The following is a 15,864-nucleotide window of genomic DNA, read 5'->3' on the forward strand; positions in this document are numbered from 1 at the left end:
TGTGGTATGAAGTTACTCAGCTGCGTGCTATTTAACTTGCTCATCAGGGTGGATTTTCCCAACGTGACAATGTTTTTCACTGGGATATGCCAAAGCACTGGAAGCAAATCATTTCATGGGAGTTGCTCTGGGACTTTTCATGCTCAAAAACACCTCAGCTTTCTTCAGTTCATTTTTGCATTTAATCATTTTTGTGTCGCTTCCTCACCAGTTTATTCAGCATTTTTTTTTTAATTGACCTTTAAAGACGCAGTTTCCCCTCTGCATCGTGGTCGCACTGTACACGCGTGCTTGTCCAAGCCACCATACGTGTTTGTTACACTAGAAAGCGTTGACTATATACATATTTTCTGAGGACACACATTTAGTAACGCTTCATGTACATCAAACTGTCAACGGGAAAAAATTGCTATTGTTTGGTATGTGTTGTAGTGGCGACTTCTTTCAAAATCTTTCACAGCTAAAAGCATCTTGAAATTATCCATCTTGGTTTGTGTTTAAATTCTGTCAACATATAATCTTATTTTCCTGAAAGACATATACTTGACCTAATTTGGACTTGGCTCTGCTCTTTGCCAGTACTACTTCTGTTGAAGATTTGTGGTGAGGTAAAGGATGACTGCCATCTGGTGGTGACCACTGTAATTACAGCTTAAAGCAGTGTAGCTACAGTAAACTTTTGTTTTCAAAATTTAATCGAGGGCCATTCGAGTGTGTTAATTTGATAAAATGTCAATTATATGCTGGCTTGTAACACGAGGTCAGTGACGCTAAAAATTCAAGAGTATTCAGTACATTTGGTACAAATGTGTCCCGATAATATAATAAAAAAATAAATGTTATATGATTCACAGAAATGTGTGCAATTCAAAACTAGATGCAGCAAAAGATTCCAGCCGGTTGTGAGAAAATTATTGGAATTTCTGTTGGCCCATTTTCCAAGTTTTAAGTTCTTCCTTCAAAGCCATATTTTCCGTTTCAAGCTTTTCTGCACGTTTCTCAAGATCTTGAATATAAAACTTTTTCCTCCGCCTGTATTCACGGGCAGCTTCCCTGCAACAAAGCCAATGAAAAAAAATTCATATGTATGCTATATATATTAACTGAAACGTACAAATAAAACTTCTCTCCAATTTATACCACTTTGTCTGAACAGGAATAAATGGCATGAAAATGGATGAATAATACTAATTAAAAAAACAATTACATTGTAAAAGGCAGAATTTGTGGCATAGCACTTGTTTTTCTGGGGAGGGCAATTTATTTTGCAAAGAGGCCACATGAGAAACACTTGCTGAGGGCCGAGCCAAAATGCTAACCTCAACTTTGTCTTTATTGTTCTTCATGAATTTAGTAGATGCATATTGTCTTGGCCATCTTCCGTCCATTGTAAAGAAACTGTTGCAAACATTAAGACCGCTGTTATCACTTTTACTAATCGCTTTTTTGGGGGGGGAAATGTTGCCAGTGTGAGTGCAAATTTCACTAAAAGTAGTGAAAATGTCGCTATTTGGGGACACTGGGGACACAAGACGTAGCTCTTGCCAACTGCCGTCTCGCTTGAACTAGCGTCCACAAACGCACATAAAAAAAGCACTACTTTTAAAATAAGAAAACCTCCCATTTTATTTTTGCTATGGCTTTTTAGTCACTGTGAGGGCCGTTCAGACACTAAGGGCGGACCAGATATAATAATAATGCCTTTATTAGTCCCACAATGGGGAAATTCGAGATTCGAACCCAGGCCTCCTGGGGAGACTGGGTCCTGAACGCGGCGCCTTAGACCACTCGGCCATCCTGGCAGCCACGAGATTCGAACCCAGGCCTCCTGGGGAGACTGGGTCCGGAACGCGGCGCCTTAGACCACTCGGCCATCCTGGCAGCCAGATATGGCCCCCAAGCCGTACTTTGCCCAAATCAGGGATATGGTATCATATTCATGGTATCAATTCAATCATTTCTTTGAAGAACAAATTAAACGACGGTTATAACAATAACGAGTAACATTAATGTGACCAACTTATCTAAGCTTATTAGAATGACATTTCTTCTACCTGTTCTTCATCAAGCTGCGTTCCGACTGTTTACGAGGGACGCCGCCCTGTGGCACAGCCTGTGTGAAAATGGGGGCGGCGTATTGTAGTTGGGAGGCTGTCAGGTCACCTGGGGGACCAGCAGAGATTAAACATGACATGGATTCATTCATTCAAATCATTACACCGGTCAACAGCCCCTTTTAAAAGTTACAAATGGCATTGTGTCCCTATATGTATTGTTCAAGCTAATTTCAAACTTTTTTTTTCGAGCACATAAGGTTTTGCAGATATTTTCTTTTTTTTGTTTTTGACCAATAAAAGCTTGCGCAATACGGATTTTAACATGCATTGTAATTAATAGCTATGACGTATCATCTGAACTTAACCCTAATTCATAGATATTAAAAAATATTACTAAATAACATTTTATTAAATATGAAAACCTGATGTGCTAGAGAAAAAAAAACGAGAGCCGATTAAAAAAAATAAGCAGTAAAAAAGGTTTCATATCTTTTGAAAATGTAAACAATGGGCAAGATTTGTAAAAAATAAAGTGTAGCGTAGGCATATTTGTTACTTCACTATTGTGGGAAATCATTATCAGCATTAGTGTCTTCCGATAAATAGCATTACTTATATATGAGAATAACAAGATGAATAAAGGTAATAGTTGTTTTATTGTACCGCACTTACTTTGAATTACATTTTAATTTAAGAAGTGGATGTGCCATATGTCGATTGTATTAACAATGTACTGTACTTTTAATGGTGTAAGAAAAACATTTGAAAATAGGAAAAATGCATTTTGGATCTTTTACAAGCTGCACATTCTGCTAACAAACAAACTTGAAAGGTTAGGAATAGAAATGGATGATATTTTACACTGACAAGAAATGTTAGGTAAAACTTTATGCAGTAAAAGAAGCAAAAACATACACACACAAAACAAAACGTTAAAATGACAGCGTTCAAACAAGCAAAAAGGGAAAAAAGCATTCAGGTTAAATAATAATCTACTGTAATAATAAAATAATCAAATAAACCATAGAAAACACACATAACAAAGCAACTATAAAACAATAAAAGAAACCCAACAAATAAACAAAGCACAAAAGATCAATTCAAATGATCAGTTTAAAGTTGCAAGTTGACCCAAAAAAGACTGACCTTTGATCCCAGACACAAGACAGCGTGGATCAGGTAATTTAAAGTCAAAGCAGCATCTGCAGACTTGGTTGCACATTGTCACTCCTCCATCCCGAGATGTGCATTATGTTTAAAAACAGTGCTGCTCAATACAGAGCACAAGAGACAACATCAATAATCGGCCGTGAGTATTTATGAGTTACAGTAGAGGCTGTTTAAACGCAAACCCAAAATCAAAAAGCGCTGTTCCTTGACGACAAAGTTTACATATTGACAAAAAAAAAAAAAAGTAATACATTTAAACCAACATAAAATACGACCGCGGCTACTCAGATATAGGCCCTTCCATAAATTTCATGGGTCACAGGATGAGTTGGAGCTATTTTAAAAATCAAATTCATGAAACAGGCCTGGACATAAATCATGGTACCCCAAGCAAAAGACAGAAAATTATTTGACCACGGGGACATGTTTTACCAAGGTGACATGTTGTGTAATGAACTAAACATGGACCAGAGAAAATGAATGAGACGATTAAAAATGACAAAATCTTAGACAAGCACGATGAAGGTAAATGGTATACTACCATATCCAAGCGAGCTCAAGATACATCGTTCTCAGAGTGCACTTTTTGTCATTATCTGAGCCAAAGTGGACTTCAAACTTGGACACGACGGCTGAAAAAATAAACAGTTTGTAGATAAGCCACAAATCTTCTGGGAGACAGTCCTACAAACAGACGAGACAAAACATAACTTTTTGGCAAGATATATCAGCTCTATGTTGACCGACGCAAAAATGAAGCATACAATTAAAGAAAAAAAAAAGAACACTGTCCCTACTGTGAAGCACAAGGCACTTAAGTTCTGGGGCCCTTTGCTGCACCTGGCAGAGTGTACAATGAACTCTCAAGGCAAACAAGTTATTCTGGGGAAAATAAACTGCCTTGTGTCAAATTGCTTATATTATCGCATCAGGAACCAAAATACCGGCTGAGAGGAGTAGATGTCTCACTGAAAGTAACAAAAATTGTTTGATTGCCTCAAAAGGTAATGCAACAAAATATTGATGATACAATCATTGTCCAGGCCGATTCCATGAGTTTGTTATGAAATTAATTCTTTTAAACCACAATCCAAAAGCAAGTTCGGATTTTTTGGGGGTTAATATTCATTAAAATTTTAGTAATTTCCGTGACCACTGTTGCATGAGCACCAACTATTTTGTCCAGTTGAGTAATCTCAAATTCCAGTCAGTCACAGTTCCAACATAACCAGTACAGTCAGAAAGCAATGATTGGAAACCAGATCTACCCTTGTGCAAATGGGATGGGCTATAAGCGTAACGAAAGTCTCTCATACTTTGTTTCTTTGCTAGTTTTTCAGTTTTTCCTTGGCCTTCACCATGCTTAGAAGGTGTCAGATCTCGCTTAGCACATCACTTGACAGGTTCTACCTGTAGAACACATATGTTGCTCCTGCAGCAAGCACATGGGTTCATTCTGTGGCCAGAACTTGGGATGAGACATTTGGACACAGGTCAGTACATCAGAAGTGGTCGAGGTGAGCCGTTGTTTTGTGAGGATCTGGGGAGGTTGTGAAGAGCTATCTGCTGCCTTCACCATGATCCCATGGGTAAATGAGAGCCTGGGTAGGCAAATCCTTGAACTCCATGTCCAAGTCAGACGTAGCCTTACTACTGTTCGGTGATCCTCTGACCCAGTATCAGACCATGAGTTGGTGCAGATGGCCCTGGGTTACTGCAGGACAATAGCCAGCCTCAAATGGCGGGAATGTGTGAGCAGTTTTGAGATGACAACGGCGGTGATGACATTGAGTAGTCCACCCTTTCCCCAAACCACAATCCACGGATGCATCTTTGGGACATTATACGCATCACTGCCCAGCAGCTGACTGAGCTTGATGAGCCTCCAGCAGATCATTAATGGTCTCATCAGGAACATGCCTGAACATTGTAGAGAATGCATACAGGCTTGTGGAAGCCATTCACACTACTGCGGCACAATAGGAGTTGTCTTGAAGAAATTCACAGAAGTTGCATCCAAGTCGTTTTTACACTGAGTCTCGTGCTCAGTGGGTAGTTGTTTGGTGTTTCCATTTCCATTTTTAGATATATTTTTTTGTTCTCAATAAATGAGGCTATGCAAACTTCTAATTTATTCATTCTTGTTAATTTGTTAATATGCGCATTTAGTATCTTACCTGGCTGTGTGGTTGTCATGGCGATTGGCACAACTTGTGCGCCTTCACTCTGGTAGCAGAATGCAGCACCTGGAAAAAAAATGGTTCCAAAACTGGTTTGCTGTTTCACCAGATATTCTTTTTTAGTGACCTTGGCTTTGTATTGCAACAAAAAAGGTCTTGTAAATAAATTCAATACGTATCTCGATTCATGGCGTGCAATACAATACAAGGGCGGTACTTTTTTTTTTTTTAAATGGAACGATTCAATTCCGTTTGATTCATACCGCTCACGTCTTTTAAATCCAAACCAACTTTCCGAATATTCGAAATTTTCAAATTGCTTTTCGGGACACCCAGACTTACTATATAGAGGATGTGTGATAAATGGTAATATGCTGCTGTTCCTCAACACTCATCCTTGCATTCTTATTAAAAAAAAAAAACATTAAAATATTTTTATATAGTTCATATTTATTTTAACTCATTTTTATGTGAATAATGTATTGGCGTATTCATTGATCGCCATTATATAATTTGATTGTTTTGAACTTAATGGCCGATCGTCTATAAAGTTCAAGTAAGGTTCAAGTGTGCCTTTGGAAATTTAACTTACATATCCTTCATGAAAATTCATTTGCCACGTAAAGTTCAAGTGTGTTTGGAGGTTTATCCTTCATAAACAAATATGTTATGAACAAAACATTAAAATGTGAAAGACTGAGTGTGCGTTTGCGTGCATGGCTAATGATTAGCACACGCGTCGGTTATACCGTCTGTCACAACAGACTCGGGGCAAAACTTACAATGGCGCCCTGACAAATTTTTACATCATAATTTGAATGAGACTAGAAACAGTGGATTGGTCTGGAGAGAGAAGTTTTCCAAAATATATTTTGATTCTCTGATTGAAGCCCAAGTTGTATAAACTGAAGGTACCTGCTTTAATGTGGACAAAACATCAAAAAGGAAGAACTGTCATGTTCGGAGAAACGAGTACAAATGATTTTTTTTTACCTTGAAATCCGGGGAAACAGGGATTCTGATAAGTCCACGGATAGTATTCCGAAGAATTGGAATCAGCTTGAAGTGTCTGTGAGTTTATGGCCATTGCTGACAGTGTCTGTGGCCCCTCAATAGATAGATTGTTAGACGGAGGCGACTAAAGAAAGGTAAAGTATATCATTCAATGAAATCACACTATTTCACGAGAAGCACATTGCATTCTTTTGGACAGATTATCCATGTGCTACGGCATATTCAAATTAAAATATGTTTCTGTAACAATCATATATGGATAAACTTTCATTAGTGTGTTCTATAATAATGCAATGACAACAAATAGAATTAAACATGCCATAAAATATGAGTACTTTAACCATGAACTGATTTTATCAAAATTTCAATTAAGCCACTCATAAAACACGTTTTCAAATACTTACATCCATTGCGATAACACCATCCACTGCGTAGGCCCCAGATGAAAATGTCAAGAGCGTGCAAACGGGTTTACTAGTGCAACCCCCATCGCAGCTACCTTTCAACTGGAGCCGTTTGTCTTTATGAAGTGACAAACCACTCATATCAAAGATCAGAAAGTCCTGGCTTCAAAGTCACTTGACCTGCCTGAAATAGGCATTGAAAATAAATATCTACAATCTGGCGGCGTGCATCTCACCAATAAAAGACGATATGATACGTATTTCCATACATAGGGTGCGGTTTGATTCAAGAACAGTACATTTTCAAGGGGAACGATTTAATTCAGTTCAATTCGGAGGGATGAAGATTTGATTCGATATGGTCAAGCTGTTGCTTTTGTCATGTTCATTAATATGGAACGACATGTAAAAGGACCTCATAGTTCAAAATGTTCTAATTGATTCTGAGAAGCATTAAATCATCAGCAACGTCAATTAAATGTTGTGATAAGAGTCTGGTTAATGCGGTGTGCTACGATTCAAGGATGTATTGTACAAACTATTATATTATATTCATTCACATATAGTGTACTTGTAATCTGTCTTTTCAAACTTTTTTTCTTAAAAAATGAAAACAGCAAAAATGAAAAAACAATTAAGCCACTCCTTTCTATAAAACTGGACTAACATATCCATTTACAAATTACAAACCAATATCCCTACTTGCACACTTCTCAAGATGATCGAATAAATCAGTCAACCAAGCAAAAGATTTGAGCTGAGCATAACAGATGAAATATTTTTTTCTAAAATTCTGAAATCCTATAACAGGCATATGTTTATTTTGAAAAAAAGTTACACATTAAAAGAGTTACAGTTTGAGGATAAATGGGAAAAATGGATGGCGTATAGAACAGTGGCCATTTGGTACCAAGTCACACAGACAGATTGCAGTCTCAAAATAATGTCATCTTTTTTTATTTAAATATACATACCCATTGGGAATACATGTCAGTCACCCGCACCCCAAATCATGTCTCTATTAAATTTGGATATTACATGAATTATAAAAGGAAAAAAATATGCCAATCATAAGCCTGTACTGTATTTAATGAACATCGAATGTGGTCAAATTGACCCCAAAGATATTAAACCTCTCGTCTTGTAATATTTTAAAATTACAACTTTATTCTTACAAAATTTTGAAACAAGCGTCTCTCTTTGATGTTGTACGGTACAGGCCCTCTAACCTTTATTTTGAAAGGTCGCGGTTGTGTTTCCTGTCTTGTTAGTCTTCCGGGTACGAGATTGAATTTTTCATTGTGTAGTAGCGTCAAGTCACTGAACGCTCACTTATGTAAAGTAACGAAGCGACACTTGTAACGTTTCCAAATGTTACCTTAGGTCAGCTATGTCTCTTCCGCAAAGCAACGCCGCTGGAGGGATTCACGGGCTCCTTTTGAAACTTCACGAATCACTCGCAGACGACGATACCCGTCGTGCGTCTCTGAGATGTCAAGACCTAGTGGGAGATTTGGGGCAGACGTGCATGCTAACACCCAGCGACAATGAACTGGGTAAAACAAAGGACTCTCACTCAAATTTGTCGTCTTACCTGGCGTCCTTATTTTGAATGCGAGTGCTTCTAAATGATGCAGCATCGCGTATGTCAACAATGAATATGCTGTTTATAACACGACTTTAGTCGAACAGTTGTACAGTGTTAAGCTATCCCCAGTCATGCAATTCACTATTTTAATTCGCAAGTTTAATCGAGAGTTTGGACGCAACAACCAAGAAGAGTCCGTTTGTAGTCGGAGGAGCATCTACTAGTTTGCTCGTTTAACTCACTAGTAGTACAACTTTGGCATGCTAGTAGTTCAACTACATGTTTAAAGTGAGGCAACACCGCACTTGGTCAAAGCTGAGTGCTATAAACCCTGCTAAAAAAGAACCCCAAAACAAACAAAAAACAGCAAAGACCAGCATGGTTTTGTTGTTCTGGCGAACAAAACAGCCAAGATTCGACTTCATGACCCCTGAGTCACTGTTGAACCCACTCTACCAACTGAGCCAAAGACAGCCAGCAGCTGGTGACAGCAAGACCAGCTCGCCACTATTACAGGGTGCTGGTTGGGCCCCGCAGCATGTTGACCAACTGTGACTCGGGTGATAGAGTGGGTTACCGTCTAACCAGAGGTTTGGCTGTTTGAATCTTGGCACTTTTGTTTTGTTTATGCTGCTGCTGCTGCTGCTGTTTTGACCAGCTCAAAAACACAACATAACATTGCAGGTCTATGCTGTTTTATTTGTTTTTTTTTTTGTTTTTTTGCAAGAGAGTACTACTTGTAGCGATATTATAAAATTCTAGTAGTTAACATTTTAATGCTTCACTAGTAGTACTACTAGTAGCACATTTGCCAAGTAGTGTACAGTCTCGCCTTACTGGTAACATGAAGTTGTCTTACTAGTATGCTGAAGTTGCCTCACTAGTGAGGACAAAGAGCTTACTTTTACTTGGACTGTTTGAACATTTATTGTTTTAAAAAAAAAAAAAAAAAGACGCTGCTAGTAAGACTCACAGAGGACAAAGATCATCTTAGCAAATACTAGCTCCAGATAGACAATTGCCTATTTCAACAACCAAGAGTCAAGTTGTCTCTGTTCAACTAGTGCAGATCGTGTGTGTGTATATATATATATATATATATGCTCATAATTGACGACTGCACATGTGCTAAATTATGTGACGCATGATGCCTCAGAAAAAAAAAAAGTGAACGTGCATGTTAACGTTTTGCCGTCTTATTGTGTCTCAAAGCCTTACAGACATCCTTGCTGTTTTCAAAAGACTACGGCCTGCTCATCTTCCTCAGGAAGTCTTTACCACAAGATGAGGTGGGAACCGAAAGTACAGCTGGAAAAACAAAATGTCATGTTGACAAGTAATGTAACAAAATATTTTTCCCCTTTAGCTTCGGGACGCCAGGGTTAAGATATTGTGTTTTTTGGAAAAGTTTTTGGATAAGCTTTCTCCAAAGGTCAAAGGGTGGGAGAAGACATACGCCATTGACATCAGAGTAAGTTTTCTTTGAAGCATCAAATTATATTCTGACATTAATTATTGGTGTGATTGCAAACACAGCCATCCGTTAGAGCTAAGCGTAACAAAAGAAATCCCAAATACCCAATAACATTTATTTTCCTTCCTGCAGGACACATGTATGATGGTGTACACAAAAGAAAAAGCTGCAAAATGTAGGACTGCTGTGTTGGAGCTGCTTATTAAGGTTTTTTTTCCTCAGACTTATAGCTTTTGAACTCTCTCAAAGGCATCACATGTTTTCAAGGACATAAAATGTTTCCGCTATTAGGGTCAGTGAGAGTCTTATGAATAAAGAACTTGCGGCGACTATCTTTGCTCGCCTAAATATTTTCATTCTGTGCTAGCTAGTTATCTTGTCATGAACAACTTTTACCCCACAGGTTCTTCTGACAACAAAAGCTTCTATCGTGGCTGCGGAATTGAGAATCGGTGAAATATTTACCAAATTCTACAGTGAACTATGTCAAAAGAACAAACTTCCAGATTCAGGTAAGGGCTTCACTTATGATGGCGGATTGAAGTGTTAAAAATCATAAGAGTGAACAATTCTTTCCAAAGCTAAATAATTTCTTCTTATAGTCCTTAGCACTGTCTATGAATTGCTGGGAGTTGTTGCAGAGGTTCACCCCAGTGAGATGGTCAACTACTCAGACAAACTCTACAAAGCCTATCGAGGGGAACTTAAAGAACAGGTATTGCAGCCTAAAAAACAACTGACTTTTTTCTGCCATAGTAAAAAAAAAAAGCACATAAAATAGATGGTAGGGCATAGGCCATTGAATCAGTGTGTGCTTGTTGCCAATTTTGCCTCTTTCGCAGATGACTTCTACCACAAAAGAGCCCAAACTCATTGTCGTTGCTGGATGTTTGAGAGGAATCACTGCGCTCATGGTTAACTTCACTAAAACAATGGAGGAAGGTGAGCATCTGGGCCATATAAACAGCATAACGCAAATCTTGTATTTTGTCGCATCTTTGTTTCAGTCAAGATGAGTTTATGTTGGATGTAAAGTGCTTTGCCACAACTTCAGCTGTTGTTGGATGAATGACGATTGTTTTTCTTTGAATTGCAGACCCAGCAACATCCAACGAAATCTTTCAATACGCTCTAAAAGCAATTAGTCCGCAGGTAAATGCTTTTTGGAAGATTAACACACAGTGATGTCTGGGTGTGTACATTTTGGACATTGTTGTAATATTGTTGTCTAGTCAGATAAGTGAAATTTTAACATTTCGGTCATTTTGAAATTTTGCAGAACTTTATTTACTGCAGAAAACGTTAGGGTGCTATCATTTAAGTTTTCATTTAGCTTTTCAAGACATGCTGATGACCCTGGGAGCTCCCTGAACTTTGTTAGAATTTAACAGCAAAGAAGTATATTGTCAAAATGTACAATAATAAAAAGATTAACATTATGCAAATCTGAAAATTATGTAAATATGTTAAAAAAGGTTAAGAGTGTTAATTTGTTTTCGATTTTGATGCCAATATTTTCCTTTTTACTTAGAATGCTTATTGGCTTCAAATATCCATAACCATCCTCCTTGTCTACAAATAATTGGTATTGGTATCGGCACTGAAATAAAAATATATCGGTCTATCGCTATAAAAGAGTTTTTTTTTTTTTGTTTGCATTAATTCATTAATTTTGAATTGGTAAATATTTTTAAGTCATCATTCATTCATTCTCTTCTGCTTAACCGAGTAATCATGAAAAACTAAAAACATACATTTCCTACACCAGCTACTGTGTTAAAAAATGTTAGAATATTGTGCATTGTGCGCCAACAATTTTTTAAAAATGCCAATCGGGGAAAATCCTTTTTTTTCTTCTAGATGGAAATGAGTCGTTATGCTGTCACCTTTGGTGAGGTTACATTTTTTGTGACATTATATGAATTTGAAACACTCCGATTAATAACTACTAATAGCTCTGTTTCTTAAACAGCTGGACTGAGATTGTTCGCCAGGCATGCGTCCCAGTTCAGCAGCTGCCTCATAGCCCACTACCGAGAAGTTTTTGATGCCATGTCCAAGCTATGTGGTCACATCAACAACGAAATGAAGAAAACCAGTTACTATGCATTAGAAGCCTTCCTGAAGCAGGTGAATAATCTCACTCACAAGAGTTTCCTGATAAAGCTTTTTGAGTTTTGTTCACTGTATTTTCAGGTTTCAATACTCGTAGCGGAAAATATTGAGGAGCACAAGAGCAAGTTGAAGTTCTTCATGCAAAAGTTCTGCAACATCATTCAGACCATGGAGTCAACCCATAAAGAACTATCCATCGCCATACGAGGTTATGGATTTTTTGCAGCTGTAAGTTGAATGTGAATCAGTATTAAATTCCCAAATATACATCTGAATTTCGTGAATTTTGTTGTGTGTGTAATTTCATTTTTCTCTCTTTAAGCCATGCAAGAAAGTTTGTCCTCAAGATGTGGAGTTGATGTACACAGAGCTGATTCAACGCTGCAAGCAGATGTACCTCACTGAGTCTGATGGGGAGGACGAGAGCTTCTACCAGCTGCCCAGCTTCCTCGACTCTATCGCGAGTGTCCTGATTCATCTGGACAAGGTCACAAACTAAAATAATACTTTTTTTTTCACTCAGTTTTAACAAGCTTCTGGCCCTCTGGAGTTCTTTTGTATAATCTACACTTGGACTTTGCTGTGCGTAGTTCAGGAATTTTAACTCTAGAATTAACGGGAATCAATATGATTCAGCAATAATGCAAAATTTTAAAAATTCCATGTTAGTCTATTACAGCGATCATAATAATTATGGAATATTCAGGGCACACCACTGAATTGGAAGCCACAGTTCACAATTTATTGTGTTTAAGTTTAACTAGCACAATAATATTTTCAAAATCCCCCAGCAACATCCCATGGAAAATGTATTGTATTTTGCACCGCAATTTATATTTCTTGATATAACCTCACACCCCCTTTGATCTCAGGTTCCAGAGGTGTACACTCCACTACTGGAACGTCTCCTGGTGGTGCAGATTGACAGCTTCCCTCAGTACAGTGAGAAAATGCAGATCTCTTGTTGCCGAGCCATCATTAAAGTTCTGGTGGCCATGGCCTCAAAAGGACCTGTTCTGTGGAGTTTCATTAGCTCTGTGGGTACGTTGATCTAAGTTATTTTTTTTTTTTGGGGGGGGGGTTAATTTAGAAAATCAGTTATGCTTCATTTTATTCTTTTGCATTTTTAGTACACCAAGGATTGATTCGTGTATGTTCCAAACCCATGGTCACTGAGGTCAGTAAAATGTTCCAGCGTCCAACGTGGAGTCCTTGCACATCTTGTTTTGATTAACGGCTTCATCATTTTGTGTTTTTTTTCATAGGGCCAAGAGTCTGAAAATGATTCTTTTGGCTCATCTGACGTTCGTATTGGAAAGTGGAAGATTCCATCCACGAAGAACTATCTCGCCCTATACAGAGACCTGCTAGACTGTGATCGGTTGAAGGTACTTTTTATTTTAGTATGGCTCTAATGCTCCTTTGTACAAAGAAGATCTATCTGTGCGTTTGACAAACACAAAAACAAAAAAAGTAGCAATGTGTGATGAATTGTGCAGTACGTTTTCCTATTCTGCTCCTCCCCTCACATTTGTCTACTTCCACAGGATTCAGGATTTTTGGACGGAGCTTTTGAAAGTCAGAATGCTGCGCTTGTGTCCTTGAGTCGCATTCTCTATGATGAGCTGGTCAAGTCACTTCTTCTGATTATAGAGAAATTAGATTTGTCCTTGCAAAAGGTCACACCAGGAGAGGAGGTGTGTGGTGTTACTTTGTGGACACATTAATTCCATTCTGTTTAACAACACAAGTCATTATTGTTGTGCAAGAATGTGTTAGTGTAGAACTGAAAGTCTCATTCATGGCACCTGTCTACTTATCCTCGCAAGGCTCCCGAAGATGCGTCTCATGTCGTCCCTTCTTCAGACCCTACGGCTCATCTTTTACCCAATAAGCTCAAGGATTTCACTGCTTTTATTAATTTAGTCGACTTCTGCAGGTAATGAAGATGTAAACTCTGTGTTCCATGTAGCACATCAAATATTTGCATCCTCACAATTGATTCACAGTACAAGCACTTATTTTTACGATTTAAATCCTATGAAGGATTTCTAAACTGCCAAATGCATAGACACCGAATTAAATAGCACGCAAACTATGTGATGGACATTCAAGCAGTGTCGTTACCCCCAAAAGCTGTCGACTTGTCATGGCCATTTTGATGCGCCCCTATTTGTTGAAACAGCTGAGACCTGTATTTTGTTGTTGCTTCTGTAGTGAGCTGTTGCTTTATAAGCACGTCGAATATTTCCAGACTTGGATGTACCCCTTCAGCCACAAAGTTATCCTGCAGTCAATTCGAAACCCACTTGTCAGTGGTTTTTACAAGTTGCTCTCAGTCACCATGAAAATTGCCAAGAAAATAAAGTATTACCAGGTAATCTATTCATGAGCATTATTTTAATGTCATCTATCGTCGGGGAGGGCTCATCAATGGTATAAACAAATTTTCTTTCCCAGGGAGTTGGCCTTAGAAGCTCAGCTTCAACTCAGAGTGACACAGTGAGAAGTGCTTGTTTTGCCCTCTTCTCAAAGTTTGGAAAAGAGGTATATATTTCAATAATATGACTGAATTAATGAATATTTAATCTTGGTTGTTTTTCTAATAACCAAGTTTTTCCCAGGAATTTGTGAGTGAAATGTGATGTCTGTTTAGGTCTGTGTGAGAATGAAGCAATACAAAGACGAGCTGCTGGCATCCTGCTTGACCTTTGTCCTCTCGCTGCACCACAATATTGTTGCCTGGGACATCAAGGTGTTCTGTCCTGCTCTGGAGGTGTGTGCCATATTTCCTTGCTATTTAGTCTAAAAAAATGAAGGATGTCTGCAGAAAACATTTGGAGACAACATCCTTTCGTTCACTTTTTAATCATGCAGGCGGCTCTAAAGTTGGGTCTTAGTCACGCCCCTTTGGCAAATGCAGCCCTAGATGCTTTAGAGGGCTGGTCCAGTCACATCCCTCTGGAGACCATGCAGCCTTGCTACGAGCTCGTCCTTCCTCTCCTGGACGGGTACCTCAAAACCAACGGCAATGACAGTGAGCCTTTGATTTGTCAGCAAACTCTCCCAATACCCACTTATTGAAAAAAACAAGAAAACATTGAATTGTTGTTAATGGAGATACATTAAACATTGCTTTGTTTCAAACATTGCTTTGTTTCATAGACAAAGAGGATAGCGTATGGGAGGTGATGTCTTCTTTGTCCTCAAGAACTGACATTGGATACAGCCGAGTGATGACACGACTTTTGAAGAAGTCCAAACAGCTTGCCATGGTAATATAATAAACAGCTACATACACATTATACAGTATACCTACTCGTTCAGGGTTTTTTTTTTTCTATTTAGCAAGTTTAAATAGTCACTGAAATTGGGGAAAAGATTTACTCTATTGCCTATTTTATTACACGTGACACATTATGTATACCTACATTTTACTTTGATTACATGTGTCGATTTATGGTAAACAATTATCTCATTTTATATGTGAACGCAGGAGGATGCACCTCTAACCATGGTGAGGCTGAGGGTGGTGAAGTTACTCGGCCACTTGGGTGGGAAGCTCAACAGAAACCTCTTAACTGGTATGGATTCAGACAGCCAATCAACTATTTCTTCAGTTTTTTTCTGGCACTGTGTAATGTTTACTTTGCTATTGATCATGGGCCACTCTTCTGTCACTTAGTGGTCTCATCAGAAGAAATGATGAAGAGGTTTGTCGCCTGGGATACTGAGAAGAGGCTCAGCTTTGCTGTGCCATTCAGTGATATGAAGCCAGTCATCTATCTTGACCCTTTCTTGCCTCGGATCAGTGAACTTGCTCTGTCCACAAGTGACAGACAAACCAAAGTGTGTCCTTCAC

The 15,864-nt window shown here is 38.4% G+C and overlaps 2 protein-coding genes across 7 annotated transcripts in view; one reads left to right on the forward strand and one right to left on the reverse strand.

The window, feature by feature from the left end:
* Positions 1 to 620: 620 nt before the first annotated feature.
* On the reverse strand, positions 621 to 8,325 carry LOC148318261 (cyclic AMP-dependent transcription factor ATF-1-like). Its single transcript, XM_088283292.1, has 6 exons — positions 8,204 to 8,325; positions 6,826 to 7,009; positions 6,401 to 6,545; positions 5,405 to 5,473; positions 2,055 to 2,163; positions 621 to 1,053 (listed from the first exon to the last, which is right to left on the reverse strand). The coding sequence occupies exons 2-6, from the start codon at positions 6,964 to 6,966 to the stop codon at positions 912 to 914; spliced, it is 606 nt and encodes a 201-aa protein (XP_088139418.1). The 5' UTR covers positions 6,967 to 7,009; positions 8,204 to 8,325; the 3' UTR covers positions 621 to 911.
* prkdc (protein kinase, DNA-activated, catalytic subunit) overlaps positions 8,123 to 15,864 on the forward strand; it is a 35,169-nt gene continuing 27,427 nt past the window's right edge. For all 6 annotated transcript variants that reach the window (XM_088283283.1, XM_088283285.1, XM_088283281.1 and 3 more), the window contains exons 1-24: positions 8,123 to 8,381; positions 9,626 to 9,702; positions 9,780 to 9,884; positions 10,020 to 10,094; positions 10,291 to 10,399; positions 10,490 to 10,602; positions 10,730 to 10,829; positions 10,984 to 11,039; positions 11,748 to 11,778; positions 11,860 to 12,017; positions 12,084 to 12,230; positions 12,325 to 12,489; positions 12,875 to 13,043; positions 13,133 to 13,179; positions 13,268 to 13,390; positions 13,550 to 13,699; positions 13,832 to 13,941; positions 14,220 to 14,379; positions 14,463 to 14,549; positions 14,659 to 14,778; positions 14,880 to 15,039; positions 15,168 to 15,277; positions 15,499 to 15,586; positions 15,688 to 15,851. In XM_088283283.1, coding sequence (XP_088139409.1) covers positions 8,216 to 8,381; positions 9,626 to 9,702; positions 9,780 to 9,884; positions 10,020 to 10,094; positions 10,291 to 10,399; positions 10,490 to 10,602; positions 10,730 to 10,829; positions 10,984 to 11,039; positions 11,748 to 11,778; positions 11,860 to 12,017; positions 12,084 to 12,230; positions 12,325 to 12,489; positions 12,875 to 13,043; positions 13,133 to 13,179; positions 13,268 to 13,390; positions 13,550 to 13,699; positions 13,832 to 13,941; positions 14,220 to 14,379; positions 14,463 to 14,549; positions 14,659 to 14,778; positions 14,880 to 15,039; positions 15,168 to 15,277; positions 15,499 to 15,586; positions 15,688 to 15,851 — 2,790 coding nt within the window. In that variant the 5' untranslated portion in view covers positions 8,123 to 8,215. The remainder of the gene's footprint in view (positions 8,382 to 9,625; positions 9,703 to 9,779; positions 9,885 to 10,019; positions 10,095 to 10,290; positions 10,400 to 10,489; positions 10,603 to 10,729; positions 10,830 to 10,983; positions 11,040 to 11,747; positions 11,779 to 11,859; positions 12,018 to 12,083; positions 12,231 to 12,324; positions 12,490 to 12,874; positions 13,044 to 13,132; positions 13,180 to 13,267; positions 13,391 to 13,549; positions 13,700 to 13,831; positions 13,942 to 14,219; positions 14,380 to 14,462; positions 14,550 to 14,658; positions 14,779 to 14,879; positions 15,040 to 15,167; positions 15,278 to 15,498; positions 15,587 to 15,687; positions 15,852 to 15,864) is intronic.

This window comes from Idiotropiscis lumnitzeri, chromosome 19 (assembly GCF_059441095.1).
Source record: "Idiotropiscis lumnitzeri isolate Australia: NSW breed Sydney's pygmy pipehorse chromosome 19, RoL_Ilum_1.0, whole genome shotgun sequence".
In the NCBI taxonomy this organism is placed as follows: domain Eukaryota; kingdom Metazoa; phylum Chordata; class Actinopteri; order Syngnathiformes; family Syngnathidae; genus Idiotropiscis; species Idiotropiscis lumnitzeri.

Coding starts and splice junctions, on each gene's coding strand:
- LOC148318261 (XM_088283292.1), bottom strand. CDS start 6,966: ATGAGTGGTTTGTCACTTCATAAAGACAAACGGCTCCAGTTGAAAGGT. Junction 2,164..5,404: donor CATGACAACCACACAGCCAG/GTAAGATACTAA, acceptor CTGGTCCCCCAG/GTGACCTGACAGCCTCCCAA. Junction 1,054..2,054: donor CGCAGCTTGATGAAGAACAG/GTAGAAGAAATG, acceptor GCTTTGTTGCAG/GGAAGCTGCCCGTGAATACA.